The sequence below is a fragment of the Cyprinodon tularosa genome, unplaced genomic scaffold (assembly GCF_016077235.1).
Source record: "Cyprinodon tularosa strain WSP-4 unplaced genomic scaffold, ASM1607723v1 ctg192, whole genome shotgun sequence".
NCBI classification, from domain to species: Eukaryota; Metazoa; Chordata; class Actinopteri; order Cyprinodontiformes; family Cyprinodontidae; genus Cyprinodon; species Cyprinodon tularosa.
The window spans coordinates 585,238-601,436 of NW_024038688.1; the positions used below are offsets into that span (position 1 = coordinate 585,238).

The window sequence follows — 16,199 nt, forward strand, 5'->3', positions numbered from 1 at the left end:
ACCTGTGTCTCCTCTGAGAAAGCTCTGGAAGAGCTAACCTGCCGAGCTGACCCTCTGAGCCAAACCCTGAAGATCCCTCTGAGAAACCTCAAGCAGCTCAGGACTGAGCTGGGACTTCCAAGCCAAGGTCTGTTCTAACAAGACGTGAGACGCTGAAGCAGCTAACGGACTCTGCTGATGAACCCTTCTCCAGAACCAACAGTGACTCTCCCAAAGTTAACCTCAAGAACCCTCAAGGTACAATCAGTGAACTTCTGGAAGTAAAACCCTGCCAGCAAACCGCTAACTGTGCTGTCTCTCACGCAGACTCCGGTGAACCAGTATCCAGGCCCCGAACCAGAATCAGTACATTCTGTGTGTTTGTGCTTTAATAAACTGTTGAACTCTTCATCCTTGTGTCCGTCAGTGGTGTTCTGCATAACTGGGTCGCCTTCAGTGAACCCATCATGACAATACTAAGTTATACTCTTTACATCTCTTCATCTTAATAGTTTCTCTAAATAGAGCTAATAACACCACATTGAATATTAGAGGTTGGAAGCATCCAAGTCTTCTTTATTTAAAGTTAAATGCAGAATTTCATTAATTTACATGTAACCATCATTCACTAATGCAGTTCATATAAACAGCAAGAACATTTTATTATCTTTTATCCTTTTTCATAAGAGCAACAGTTTGCTTTTACTGAAAGATAGACTATTATTATTTCTGTAATTGAAAAACATGTTAAACGTGTTAAAAATAATAGGGCATAGAGCTTGGAATCCAGAGGTTCTGAGTTCGAGCTCCACTTCCACACCCTGCACTCTGGGTCTCTGAGCAAGATCCGTGATGGCAGCCCAATGCTCCCCAAGGGGATGGGTTAAATGCAGAGGTAAGTTCTCCAACGTGAGATCAATACAGTTCAATTATTATAATTATTGTTTATTATCCGTAGTTGGTACTCTGACCAAGGATGGGTAAACTAAGATCTCATGTTAGGACTCAATGTTGAACTAAATCTGTTTCGTAGCAGGGTGGCTTTGGGGGTTCAGCACCTGTGTTCATTGGGGGCCAATATTGAAGAGGTGGCCAACTCATCAAATAAAAAACAACAACAAAGAAACACAACCATACATTCTTATCTGAAGTTTACTTTGAGATGATAATTAAGCTACCAAGCTCTGGGACAGAACTGCACTCAGCTTAACATTCCTCTTTAAAGCCTCCATTCTGGAACATGTTTGATGTTCTAAAGGAAAACCTACTTGTATGATGTTCAAAGTAAGTCCATTTTTGGTGACTTCTGCTACCACATCTTTGTATTCCTGAGATCCAGCAGTCAGGGGAACCCGCTTCACAATGATGTCCTTCATGTCTTCCCAGTGTTGAGGCAGTGGAGCATCATTGGCTACAGGAAAAAAAGAGCTTTTCATGCATTGTAAACAAAGGAAATAGATAATAATACATTTACTTAAATAACTTGTGTTTGGCTTCTATTTTATTTTATTTTTTATAAATTTGTGACCTTTGAATCTGGTTGTAATTTCCCTTCTCCTAATCCAATAATCTGGTAAATATCTAATAAGGCTGTCTAATCAGGTTCACAGATAATCTCACCTTTCAAGTCTTTTCTCATCAGCTCTATCTGCTTCTGTCTCTTGGAGGAAACAGCCCTTTTAAGCCCTGGATCAGCATTGAATGTTTCATTTTTTATTTTAATCTTCACATTTTGTTTCTTCTCAAATGCTTCTTCAAGCTGGAGGTTGGTGTAGATGTCAAAGGACTCCATTGACCCATCTTGTTTTAGGAACTTCCACTCTACCAGCCCCCTCACCAGTAGGGCTCTGCTCCTCAAGTTCTCACTTCTCTCCACCTTCCGGATGATGTTCCTAAGTCGCACCAAAAATTCCAATTACACCAAATAATAAGTTAATGGCTGACAGCTTCATCAAGGATTGTATCTGTTTGCTGACCTGATGTCTGAATCGGCTGTTAAGACATCTCTAGTCAGACCCTCCAGGTGGATCCTGGGCTCCTGGTCTTCCCGTCCTCTTTCCAGACGGATGCTCACTGTCAGCTTCTTCTGAAGGGAATTCAGCTCTTTGATGTCCTCTTGACTTAACTGGTTAATGTACTGGTCATCAATGGTTCTCTGGGCCTGCTCCAGTAGAATAAGATCATTGATCTTCTTCTTGGCCAGGCCCAAATTCTGTGAGGAAAAGACAGAAAACCGTCAACATTACAGCCCAGGTTTAGTTTTAGTATCTCTCAGGCTGACAGGAAGATAAGCTGACTGATACTTCAGGTTCCTAATTGACACAAGTTCATGAAAGAGCAGGATTTACTGTACAATTTGTTGGATTTTCCTTCCTCCACTTTAAATGAAACAGCTAAAATCAGGGGAACATCTTTATCAGCACGCTTTTAGCTTAGTGACACTTTCATTGGCCTAATCCTCTAAAGGTTTGTGTGTATTCAAAGATGTGCACTTTGGTTTGCACCCACACAACAAATCTTTATGAGAATCTATATTTAGTACATTTTAAAGACAAACTCACATGCATAACTTTTTGCGGTCATTGTGACCAAAAGGAGGCACTTGTACAGTAATAGAGAATGGAGATTTTGTGCACACAGGGACATGTTTGGACTGTAATAACTACGACTGTGATAACAACAGTAGAAGAAATTACCAGAGAAAAATACAGCTGTGTGGGGCAGCTCAGAGTAATACAGCAAAATCTTAGAGGAATTTATCCAGTTAAACTAAAACTGAAACTATTATGACTGAACTTAAAATTGTCTTACGTATTCAAAGGTTATTTCATAAATATGACTGCTGCTCCTTCTTTATTAGGGGTGAATTTTTTAAGGGGTGGTTGTTAAGCAGGAGACAAAGACAACTGTTCCACGTTTTATGACATTTGATCTTTTATAGTTATCCAGTTTTGGTATTTTCATTCCTTTATTCATGTATGTTGTGTTGTGTCAAGTTTAATCACTTGGTCACACAATGTTTGTAGATAGTCATCAACATATCATCTTACAGCACAAGCAATTAGTCCCATTAATTGGAATTCTTTGAAGATGTGCTGGGAAAAACATTATCCCTTCTATTCCTCATATCCACCCTTTTAAAACCTGAATGTGAGTTAATTTTGTTTCTATATTGCACAAAGGTATGACTCGAGTTGCACATTTGCTGAACGAGCCTGTGTCTAAGGCTTATCTTATGATACATGAAACACATTTTTCCAATGTGAGATATTTTGTAAAGGACTCCTTCAGGTTTAAGGTTATTCAACATGTCTCTTTCTGTTCCATTCTTGTTTTTGTTAAGCTTGTTAGGACTCCTGTCTGTGTGGTCTGTGTTTTTGTGTGTTTGTCTTCTTTCCTCCACCAGGCGGTGCCTGGTTCTGATTCTTCTCCTCACACACCTGCAAGGGGTTACCTCGTTAACGGAGTGTTCTTAAGCTGCTGACTGTCACTACCTCGGTGCTAGAGTGTTTGCCGGTTTTGGGTACTCTAACCAAGCTAAGGTTTGCTGAGTCAAACTGAGTTTTTTTTCAACCTGAGTCTTAACATTGTTTTTTGTCTTGGCCTCACGGCAGGAAATAATCCTGCAAACTGGATTTTTCGGACCTTCTCTCCCTGGAAGGATCTACTGAGCTTCAAACAGAGTTGAGGAAACAAACCGAGGTTTGGATCCACTTTTCCCCGAGGAAACGTTTGAGCTTCACACTGAGCAAGGGATTCATCTGCACAACAGTCCGTTCAAGTACCGCAGGAAATCTGAGTGGCAGTCAGTCGTTCTCTGTTCAACAACTAGCAACCGTATTCTGGGTATCCCTGTTCCGCCCTCCACCGTATGAGACAAACACCGGAAGTAAGAGTCAACCTAATCTCTGGAAACTTGAGTCTTCCAACCTTTTCTCCTCTTCAAGTTCGAGAATCAATTCTCCCACTGAACCTGAACTAACCGCAGTGTCTTCCCCTCACCTTTCAGTTCTGGTCGAGCAGTGTTCAGAGCAACACTGGAATCTCCACCAAACTTCTCAATAAACCTGTTAAACTTTTTCCCTTGCCTCTCTGGACTGGTTAATCTGCATGTGGGTCCGAGTTCTTGATAAAATCATGACAAAGCTGCATTCAAATCCCTAATCCCTACCAGCTCTTAGCCGGATCTTTCAGTAGTTGGTAAAATCCTTTGAGTAGAACAAAAATCCATCTATACTCTCTTGTAGGGACTGATAGATGGTACTTGAATAAAAACCACTGATCTTATTCTTGTTAATAAGACCTTTTCTTCATTAAAATGATCAGGCCCTTTAATGAACTGTTAAAGACAATAAATGATTTCCCGTTAGTAACACAGATGTTGTCATACGAACCCGTTGGTTGTCAGCACAAAGTTGAAAAACTGCCGGCTCAAACTCCTCTTTCTCCAGAACAAAGTTGGTACTGCCTCTCTGCTCTGTACCAAATCCAAGTAATGCAGTAAATGAAGAGAATGAATCTGAAATTAGATTAGATAGAACATTTTTGTCATGTGAGATTACTATACTTTTTTTTTTTTTTTACAATTTCTGTTTAACGGCAAAGACTTAAATAGGATTAAGTAATATTTTCTGGTGATGTAGATGCCCACTGCAACTTTAAATCCAAACCAAAACTTTCACTAGGATCCACCTCCTGTTTTACAGATTTGTTTACAAATGATATGAAGATATTTAAAAACAGGATTATACCTTTGATGTGGTTGAAAATGCTCTTTTCCTCCACCTCTTCTCCCTGCCTTTTCTTCATGCTGTTGTGAAAATCAGTGATCATGGCGGCCTGAAAGATCAGGACCTTCACACTAGAAACAAACTTCGGGTGCTTCTTCCTCACAAAGTCCACCACTGCACCCACCATGGCGTCGGCTACCGCCGATGGGCTGACACCTCCCTGGCCTGCAAGAGACATGAAGACCGACAGAACTGATGAAGTTGATGAGGATTGAAATCTGTCTATTTAAACCTGCTTTTATTGTAAAACAACCATCTGGCTTTGCTTGAACATCAAAAAGCTGATGAGCAACAAGCTCAGAAAAAAAACCTACATTTATAAACCAAAGTCTTAAATTATCATTATAGGACATTAAAGATCTTTTTTTTTTTCTAAATTTTTTGCTGTTTATGGACACCTTTACAGTTGCTGCCACTACAAACAGCAAAACAGATGTGACTCTAAAATACTCCTAAACCACTCCTGGAAACTCTGTAAGGATGCAGTAAGGCATAATCCTATAACAACTTCACCTGTAGACATTTGGGGGCTTGTCCATGATAACAGCACTTCAATGTCTTTATGAGACAAATTAATATGTTTTATGGTGAACTGGGTTTATGTTTTTTAAAAGTAAAAAAAAAAGAAAGGTAAACAGTGTTTGAGGAAAAAGTAACAATTCTACCTTTTAATATGTTCTACAAACTAATGTTTGTGTTTAATGCAGGGAATTTGTGTTATTTTGGAACTGACAGATTATTACTATGTTTTAATGCAGAAAGAAAAGAAAATGGCAACAAAGTAAAAATTATATACACAATGATGTAGTTCATAATTAAAAAGAACAAGCTTTTTGTTGCAGTCCCAGTATGATGTATGAAAAGTAAGACCAAACTTTATTATCACAGACCTGTTCCTAGAGCTGGGAAGGCGACTGAGCTGAACTTGTTCTCCTCACAGAGCTTCAGGACTGCCTGAACAATCTCTTTAATCTTTACAGCATCATTCTGACCGACTACATGGATGATGTTTCTGGAGGGGAGCAGACCAGCTGTGGTCATGATCATCCCACGAGGTGTATAGCCCGGAGAATTCACTGTAGAAATGAAACACGTTATATCACAAAATCTTGAAAACCTTATTGAAAAAAACCCACTAAAAACATGTCATTTAACAAAAGATTTAACAGTAGAAACGCACCCATCTGTGCACACTCCATCACAACTGTTGGTCCAGCGCTGTCCAAGATGGCCTTGGAAACTCCTGAGAAATATGAAAAAAAAATGATTAGCTAAACTTAATCAGTGACATGTCTCTACACCCTGCTGTTGTGTTTGATCAGCAATGATGTGTAAAATAATCCAGTTTTAATTAATTAAATCTAAAGTTATCTACCGTTTCTAGTTTTCCAGATCTAATTCCTAATATTCCTTATAATCAGTTGAGAAACTATTCCATGCCTTTGTTACTTCAAAGCTGGACTATTGCATATGTTGTATTGTTCCTTATGTTCCTAACAGAGCACTTCGCTCTCAATCTGCAGGTTTACTAGTGGTTCCTAGAATTTCTAAAAGTAGAATGGGAGGCAGATCTTTTAGTTCTCAGGCTCCTCTCCTGTGGAACCAACTACCAGTTTTAGTCAATGAGGCAGACACCCTGTCTACTTGGCTAGGCTTAAAACTTTCCTTTTTGATAAAGCTTCTAGTTAGAGTGGCTCAGGTTATCCTGAGCTATCTCTATAGTTATGCTGCTATAGGCTTAGACTGCTGGAGGACATAGGGACCCCTTTTTCATCATTCTGCTTCATTCTATCTCTAGTCTCCCATCCTGCAGAGTTTATTAGTCCAATCTTAGTTGAACGTTCTGCTCTCACTGCTTTTTCTCATAGTAGCTTCATCTGGTCTGTTCCTGTTTGTCTGTGACTCCATCATGGAGAGAAATATCAGCTGTGCTGCTGCCATCAACACCTTTCTTTAGAGATGCTGGAGCTTGGCCTGGTTCGGGATTGAATAATTTTCAACAGTTTAGGATTTTCAACATGAATTACTAGGTTAAAATGATCCCCTCTTAAACAACTAAACCATGACTTCAGAGCAGTTTTGGGGTTTTATTAAATTTGGTGTGAAATAAAGGTTTCTTTGGAACTTCTGAGAAAAAGCAACTGAGGTCTTATAGAAGGATCTAACAGGAAAAGAAAGTCCAAGGTCCAAACCTCTGTGTTTATCAGTGACAGGTTGGTGTTAAATGACTGAGCTGGGATAATAAAGATAAGAAGATTAAGTAAGAAGCTTTAATTGAATCTAGGAACCTGAAACCTACATGAAGAGCAGACAGATTTTAACAGAAATTAAACCAGAATCCAATTTCATCTCATTATCAATAAACCTTTTCTACCTTTAGCACTTTAACATCTTGATTCAGTTCATTTTTAAGAAACCAAATTTCCTAAAACCCTCGATATAAGATCTAATTCCTCAGTTCTTATGAAATAAAGTCTGCATCAGTTATAAAGTTCATTTATTTATCTATTGTTTATTGTTTACCAATTATCTGCTTGTGTATTTCCAGCTGCATCTTCCCTTCCTGTCCCCTTTTTTAATTATTTTAATACGAAAAAATTATCAAAGAGAAGCAACTTTAATCCCACATATTTCTGTTTATGTTGCTTGATTTCAAAACAATCTAACGGCATAAAAGTCAGGCAAAAAACTTTCACTGTAAGATTCTCTTTTTGTCAGCTTCAGAGTAGACTAATGGCAATGTAAAGTGAACACGTCTACAAGACAATAAGGTTTGAAATGAGAAAATGTTACTTTTCAGTTCAGCAGAGAAGATATATTCTTCTGTTTTAAAAAATGGAGTTTAAAGAACAAAAAAAACAGGGAAAATAGTGTGAAAGACCATGAAATGCCTTCCACATCATGACTACATTTAAACAATAGGTGAAACATATGGACTGTTTTCCAACAGAAATGTTTGAAGTTGTTTTTTTCTCTACGATTTAATCATCTGAACAGATATCCAGGTTAAACACAAATCATATCAATGCACCCAGTAATTCAAAGAACAAACTTCCTTATTAAGTTAAAGCCACCAATCACCTGCTTGAAGGTTGAAGTTCTGATTGGAGGAGTTGACGATGACATCACAGGCCTCCTTGGTAATGTCTCCCGAGGACACCTCAAGGGTGAGTTGACCCATCTGCATCTTGTAGACGCCGAGGGAAGGAGACGAGACAGTGCTGAAGGAGGCTGATGCTGAGACACAGAAAACACATATGGAACAAAAACTTTCTGTTTTGGTTGGAAATAAATGTTGCATCAAACAGCTAAATTTTATTGGTCTGAGCTGACTTCTGGTCTCTAAACAACCTAAATACTTAGATTCAAGTCAAGCAACGGTTTGATAAAATTTAAAAGGTAATTCCAAAGAGCTTTTTGAGGCAGTAAAATAAATTTAAACAATAATTAATATAATCAAATTAGATAAAGAAATATTGAATGTTACTTTAAGCAAATAAAAAGTTCCACTTCTTGGGCTTTATTGGTAAGAAGCGGTCTTGATTCAAAGGAACCAACATTTTCTGTTCATCTCAGGTTTTTGGGGGGTTTGTTTTAGATCTTGGGAGCATAGAAATTAAAATGTTTCCCATCTTTTAAATTAGCACAGTATCCGAGAATCTTTCCTGTTTTGTTGACCTATTTAATTTTGAGTTAGATATAGGACCAAATCTGAAAAGGGACCGATGTCTCAGAGTGTTTTGAATGTGAGATGCTTTTTCAAAATCTGTTGAAAATATTTAAGACTAATGTTTACTGTCTACTCTCCAGATGAAACCCAGAAGAAACTTATAAAAATAACAAGTCATGGATTCCAGGTTATTAACAGGAAGGAACATAATCCGGTGTTTGAAAATAATCTAGATGCTCATTTTGAGATATCTTACTTAAAAAAAGAAATCATAGCCATTAGAGGATTGGCTGGAAAAATGTTTATCTGGTGAATTTATTACAATAGAAACAACAATAACCAATGTTCAGAGTTTATTATTGTTTACACTGATTATGGCAGAGAAAATTAATAGCTACACTCTTTTTAATTCCACATTATATATGTTTAGCTGTAATATTCTAACGACCAAAAATACACTGTAATTTGCAATTATTAAAAAATAAGGTACTGTATTAGTAGGGCTTAGAGAAAGGTGCAAAAACAGAGTTTAAAGGAATAGTACACCCAAAACATGATTAGCCTTCATTTTCTACTCACCCCCATGCTGAACAACACTCTGGAGTACTTTTTTGATATCTCAAATGCATCTGGAGATCTGGGAGGCTTCTTGCTGTCTGCTGACATTCAAATAATGGAGGTCTATGGCGCCCGAGGCAGAAAGGTCCATAAAAGTCCACAAAAAACGTGTCAATATTCCTCCATACTGCTCGTCCAATGTATTCCAAGTGTCCTGAGTGGGTAGTGTCCATAATTTACTCGAAACAAAGTCATTTAGAATGTTTTTAGAGCATAAACAGTAGTGTATAGGATTTCCTGAAAGCGCGTTCACGAGTCTACGGAAACCGCGGCAGACCAAACCAGCGCATTCAGCTTGGCAAAGAACTCATGCTCTTCCTCAACACTGAAGTCCTCAGACATTTTTCTTTTGTTGTTTCTTTCTTTGCACAGGTAAACAGCACATTTCTTCTTCTACGCTTGCATTATCGTCAGAGCAGACGCTGAATGCGCACTTTCATCTGGTTTGGTCTGCCGGCTTCCGTAGCGTCGTGAACGCGCTTTCAGGAAATCCTATACACTACTGTTTATGCTCTAAAAACATTCTAAATGACTTCGTTTCGAGTAAATTCTGGATGCTACCCACTCAGAACACTTGGAATACATTGGACGAGCAGTATGGAGGAATATTGACACGTTTTTTGTGGACTTTTATGGACCTTTCTGCCTCGGGCGCCATAGACCTCCATTATTTGAATGTCAGCAGACAGCAAGAAGCCTCCCAGATCTCCAGATGCATTTGAGATATCAAAAAAGTACTCCAGAGTGTTGTTCAGCATGGGGGTGAGTAGAAAATGAAGGCTAATCATGTTTTGGGTGTACTATTCCTTTAAGCAAGAAAATCAAACCTTTTCTTAGTAACTACTAAGTGAAAAAAATGACGAAATAAAAAAAATAATAATGCAGATTACCTCTACTCTACAGCCCAAAATAAATGCATGAGATAGAAAATCAATCAATCAAAACTCATGAGTGGAAAAATCATGAGTTTTACCTGGTTCAATTTCATAAAGTCTTCTTTAAAGAATCTTTGGCTATCAGATAATAATCGCTTAATCAAAAAAGTAATGGACAGTTTGCTCAGTTTGCAAAAAAATCTTTAGTTGTTGCCCTAATTCTTTTATAATCTAACAGGGTTCAGGTATACAAAAAAATCTGAAAACATATTCTAATACAATAAAATAACAGTTCAAGATCAATGCCCTCTAAAGACACTAAAAGGGTGAAATAATTCAAGGATTTCTTACAGGAGGGCTGCTGAAATCGCCCACGCTGCTGCTGAGCTGCAGATCTGTTCCTGTTTGAACTCTCTGCTTCATGCTGGACGTTCCTTTGCGTCGTCTCACCACCAAACTCTCTGGTGAAACACTAAAAAAACACAATGAGCTCAGTCTATGTAATAGTTTGTCCTAAAACTGCTTGAACTACAGAAACATCTTCTTACAGCAACAGTCTCACGGTCACTGGGATGAACCACGATCACCACCTCCTTCAGGAAACGAGGTGAGCTGCTGCGACTGAACAAGTGGATCTCCTTCAGCAGAAGTTTGGACACCACGTCTTTGGGAAAGCTCAGGTTTCCAGTCCCAAGTGCTGGGAAGGAAAGAGATTTCATCCTCTGCTTCTCTGCCTCCTCCAGACAGTAGCTGATGATGTCTGTTAACTCCTGCAGAAGTAGAGGACAGACAGAAGGTAAGATGGACTAACATGCAGGTGGACTTTTTTCAGTGCCTCCATCTTTTAATAATCTGTCAGAGTTGGTTCTACAGCAGTGTCTACAGATCCACCTCTCACCTTCTCTGCCTGCCTGGCCCCGTTGCTCCAAAATGGGCAAACAGCATGGAAGACCTTCTGACACTGGAGGTTGAATCCGTCAGTGATGACCACGTCCCCGAACTGCAGTGTGGAAACTCCAGCCTCAGTGAGGATGGCCATCTGCAGGTTTTCACCTGCCGCCTCAGAGATGGCTTTGGCAACAGCTCCCTGGTTCAGGTTCATGTTCTCTGCCACCGAGTTTACGATGACGTCGGTCTGTGGACCAAGATCACAGCAGATTCATCGTGTCATGAGATTATTTATGAATTTAGAAATGAAAATAGATCTAAATACGTGAACTATGTTCTCTCCAGTTTTTATAGGACCGTCCAGCAGACGACACAACATGTCTAACACACTCCTCATGTCAGGTCAAAGCTTTAAGGTGAGACAGACTCAGGATAAATACAAGAAATCCTGTTATTGAATAGAGTTGGTTCATGGAGTAACTTAACTCAGGAAAACACTGAGTTTAGACCCACTTTCAGAGAGAGGGACCTGGATGTCTCTGATGCTTCAGAGTAAATAAATCAATAATAATAAATAAACAAATATGAAAAATATCTAAAAAAAAAATTGGTTTAAAAACAGAGAAAAATGATTTGTTCTTTTCTCTGAAGGAAAAATCTGCAGCCAAACAGAAGGATCGGACTCTATCTGCACTGACATGGATTATGCCTATTTGATGATAATTAAACCAATTTGTTGTTAGTTATTACATTAAAAAAACAGTGCTAAAAAGGCCTAGAGAAAAACTCCTGCTGACTGTCTTTATCCTCGTTTCCTCCTTGGAGAGTCTGCTCAGATCTTCAGGTCATTTTTAAGATCAGAACATTTGAACAGCTCTGTGTGAAAACAGAATCAGCCCCTTCTGTACTTATGTAAATACTCAGGAGATATATGGTTTATTTTCAATTGCTTTAACAATTAGTTCATAATGTGGTTTTGGAAGAGAAAAATCTATCCATCTTCACTGGACAGATATGTTCCTAGATCTACTCACAGTTTGGTCCTGGATGTTTCCTTGGCAGAGAACAATCTTCAGACCAGCAGGTGTGATCTGCTCCAACCCTCTTGGCCTAAAATCATCGCAAAAGTATCTTCAACATAACTACACACAAGGTTTCTGTACTTTTTGTAATTAAACACATGGATTCCTTCAACACAATTCAGAGAGAGTCTAAATCTTACCCTCCACGGTCTCCATATGTGTTCTCTTCTCTGGAGTTATGACCTCCCCAGTTAGCCTGATAATTCCCTTGATCACCTCCTTCTCTACCTCCTCCTCTTCCTCCACGCCTTCCTCCTCCTCCTCTTCCACCTCCTCTTCCTCCATCTCCTTCTCCTCCTCTTCTTTTACCAGACCATTGACCTCTCCCTTTTCCTCTCTGATGTCCGCTGGATGTTAACAACAAAGGTTATTCTTGGTTAAATACTTCAGACACAGATCATATAACTATTTATTGGGCTCCTGTATTAAAATAGGTAACGTCAAAAGTCAACATTGTTCAACTAATGTTCACTTTTCAACAGAACCACGTTTGATTTATAGCCCACAACATCAACAACAAAAAAAAGTTTTAGTTCAGGTTTTAAAGTTAGGATCTAATAAAAGAAATAATCAATTAGCCAGTTAAATGTCTATAAACTATTGAATAAAATTTTTATATTGACTTGAACAATAGAAACCTGCCCCTGCCATTCCTTCACCAGTAAGCTTTAGTCAGAATCCAACAGAGGGCAAAGCCAGACTTAGAAACGACATTCTTCGCTGTGAGATAGAAACCTTATAACAGTTGAAAACTAAGTACAAAAAGCTCATCCAAAATTGTAAGCTCGTTGTCGTAAGTTTAACAAAGAAACAAACAATTTCAGGCACTTAAAATCTAGACCAGATTTTCATCTATTCACATAAATTTAATTGCAGAAGGACAAAAACAACAATGTAAGGCTGAGGTTCATTTCAGGTGGTCCAATCAATTAACCCCTCTCTAGAAATTAATGACGTTCGAGAAGTAAAGCAGAGCTATGTGTCAGGGAAGATGAAAGGCTCATCTTGAATAAAACGCCTCAATTGTTTGTAAGGTGGGCCCACTTAACATGGATGCGCTCGATGTCACATCCGCTGAATTGGCACTGATCTACTTAGGAGTCAGTGTTCTTGTCAAACTATGTTTTAGTTGGAATGGATCAAATACAAAAAACAGTTTTAAAGATATGTGTGTTCAGTAAAACCTTAAATAACATCTCTTTATGATTTTTCTTCTTCTTAAAAGAATCTCAATCAAGAATCGATAGGAACCGGAATCAAGACAAGGAATTGGAATCGTTCAGATTCAAATGATGTCCAACCCTACAAACAACAAAAGTCTAGCTCTGTCAATGACAGCAGGACTCAGTGTCCAGTAGCAGTCATAACTCTCCTTCTCTGTATAGTATCCAACTATCCAACAACCCTGTTTGTTACAAGCAGATTGGTGTTTGGCCTATGTGTAATAAAAGGAGTTCCTCAGGGCTCTACGTTAGGACCATGCTCTCCACTCACTATGCAAACCATCTCTAATGATCTTTGTGATAACTTATTCATATAATATGAACGTCATCTAAAAAAACAGAAAAATAGTTCAATTTGGCCTTTCATTAATCTCACCCTGAAGCTCCCGCCATCGTCCCTCCCGCCTGCTGTGGAAGTGTCATGGTGGGTCCAAGATCGATGAACTCCTTGTTGACAGCTGCTGCCATCACCCTAACAGTGGAGTCATTGTTGTCCACCAGGTGAATCTCAGTTATGGATCCTGGACCCAAAGGATGGCTACAGTATTCACGCACAGCCTGGGCGATGGTCTCAGTGCAAAGTTCCACCGGGAAACCAAACACACCAGAGCTGATTGCTGGCAAAGCTATGGTGGAGCAGTTATTCTTTTTTGCTTGTTTCAGGCTTTCTTTAACTGCAGACTTTAGACGGAATATTGCTGTGTTCTTGTCAAATTCAGAGTACCGAGGACCAACTGCATGTATGACGTACTTGCAGGGCAGATTGCATGCTTCTGTTACAATTGCCTCTCCTGGACGTACTTTGCCATATTTAGCCACATAGTCATCACTGATCGTCTGCAGCTTCGGTCCAGCAGCTTTCAGCAGGGCCAAAGCCAAACCGCCAATGTGCTTTAGATCCTCATTGGCTGCATTGACAACAGCGTCAAAATTAAGGCTGCAGATATCTCCCCTACTGACAGAAACAAGAACCCCATTGGCTGTTCTCACTTTGCAGTAAATTACCAGGCCAGTCTCTTCTACAAAGCTCCATTCCTCCTCCTCTTCATCATCCTGAACATCTGGCTGAAGCATCACCACACAGCTGAACTCTGTCATTACTGGAGTCAGGAAAATGCTTCCTTGAGACTGGAAATACTTCTTGGCTCCAGGTTTGTCAACAGTTAAGGTGTCAGCAAAGAGAGAACCTGACAACTCCGTAAGGTGTGATCTAACTTTTTGGACATGAACATGAGCCCCACTGATAGTGATCTTTGGTCTTTCTGGATCAAACATTATGGTCACCTTGTAGTCTTTGGCAATTCTAGACAAAATGTCTTCTTTTTTCCTCTCTATGAACTGAGCAACAGCACAGGACTCAACGCGAACTATCTCGTGAACGTGTGAGTAGTCATCAATGAATTTCCGCAAACTGAGGCCGACCTCTTTGACTGGAACGGTGAAACCTACGACTGTTACTTTGTCTCTTCTCTCTGGGTCAATCCATATGATTACAGTTTTCTTATTGGAGACGTTGTAGGTGTCTAAGAGGTTTCTGCACAGGTCCATCCAATCCTGACGCTTTAGAACTTCCTGATCTCTTACATCCAAATTCTGCACAGATAAATCTTTCTTCATCTTACTCTCAGCATCAGCCAGGGCTCTGTCAGAGCTTCCTAGTAAGAAAATACCTGTTTGGTCAATGTCATAGATAGCACTAATGCCAAGCGAAGTAAACATTCTCTTTGACATATCCATGGAATCCACTGTCCGGAGGTATTCCAGAAGGCCTGGAGGAATACTTAGAGGCTTTTGTTTAATTTGAAATTTTTTCTCTAAGATCCAGGACTTGGTTTTGAACACTTCTGCTGTCAGTCCTGTAATGGACAACTTCCATGAGCCTTCATTGTATGATACCTTCAACTCATTGGAAATGTCCAAGGCAGCTTTCTGCAGTCCCTCATGGACTAGAATGTAGTAATAAGCAGGAGAAATGTCCATACTCTCAGTTATACTTTTGGTCTCTCGTTCAATCTGACTCATTAACTTTAGGATGAAGTTCTCAACAGGAGCTCGGATTTTCCTCATATCATCAGCTCTGCAGGCAATGGTCACCACTTCTCTGGATGGATCAAAGTCCACCAAGGCATCTTCCTTTACAATTGAACAGACTTCTCTCTCAGCAGTTTTCCACGCTTCTGCGTTCACGTCACATTCGAAGGCTGAGTACTCAGACATGACTTTGCAGAAGGCGGCCCGAGCCAACCCCGCCCAGTTATCTATGTCCTTACCAGTCAGACCTTTCTGCCTCAGAAAACATGACAGTGGACTGAGTTTCACATCTGGGCTATCCAAATCGACGCTACAAAAATGTGGACGCATTTGATCATTGATGCTTTGCAGCATTTTCTTCATTTGGAGGAACTTCCAGATCTGGGGTTGAACCTTCTCAATAATGGGGTCTGGCATCTTCCATGCAGGCCGCTCTTTGCCATACAGAGCTGTTCCCAATTCATCATAGTAGGGATACAACTTGACAGAAATGGAACGTATGTCATGGTCTTCTTTGACACAAATGCTCTTCACAACTGAAAGACATAAAGAACACAGACAGACAGTTGAATGGCACATCGAATGACCTGTAAAGCATTTTTCAACAGAATTTTTAACAGAATAAGGAACAATTGAGAAAAAATTAACCTTAGCAACTCAATGACTCTACTATCTCGAGATACACCAATACATTGACTGTTGGATATTTATGGCAGGTATTAGTATCGCCATGGGGCAATATGTCCATTATTAGTGCATTCAGCATCCATGCCTTGAGATCATATGATTGCTGCTTTCTCTGTTTGCTTTTCATTGTTACAACAGAAACTTCATAACACAAGAAGGACAAGGGAGACATTTAACGTAATTTTTCTAGCAGAGGCAGAGCTGGGAACCACCCTAGCTAATCAGTGGCGACCCCTGTGAGCACCTCAACCAGTTGATAGGTTTTTTACCATGTGGATGTAATTCACTAGCCTGGGTGCCAGTCCGAACTTAGTCCCGCCCACAAGGTTTGAGTTCGGGGAAGTTCGGTCTGGCTC

The 16,199-nt window shown here is 39.6% G+C and overlaps 1 protein-coding gene across 1 annotated transcript in view; it reads right to left on the reverse strand.

Moving 5' to 3' along the window:
* LOC119782370 (protein mono-ADP-ribosyltransferase PARP14-like) overlaps positions 1-16,199 on the reverse strand; it is a 38,889-nt gene that overhangs the window by 6,060 nt on the left and 16,630 nt on the right. The window contains exons 8-21 of the mRNA XM_038283315.1: positions 13,502-15,692; positions 12,043-12,249; positions 11,855-11,930; positions 10,831-11,067; positions 10,481-10,702; positions 10,284-10,404; positions 7,851-8,006; positions 5,950-6,012; positions 5,660-5,845; positions 4,731-4,934; positions 4,374-4,498; positions 1,956-2,191; positions 1,600-1,871; positions 1,248-1,390 (exon numbers count right to left, since the gene is read on the reverse strand). Of these exons, the coding sequence (XP_038139243.1) occupies positions 1,248-1,390; positions 1,600-1,871; positions 1,956-2,191; positions 4,374-4,498; positions 4,731-4,934; positions 5,660-5,845; positions 5,950-6,012; positions 7,851-8,006; positions 10,284-10,404; positions 10,481-10,702; positions 10,831-11,067; positions 11,855-11,930; positions 12,043-12,249; positions 13,502-15,692 (4,439 nt within the window). The remainder of the gene's footprint in view (positions 1-1,247; positions 1,391-1,599; positions 1,872-1,955; positions 2,192-4,373; positions 4,499-4,730; positions 4,935-5,659; positions 5,846-5,949; positions 6,013-7,850; positions 8,007-10,283; positions 10,405-10,480; positions 10,703-10,830; positions 11,068-11,854; positions 11,931-12,042; positions 12,250-13,501; positions 15,693-16,199) is intronic.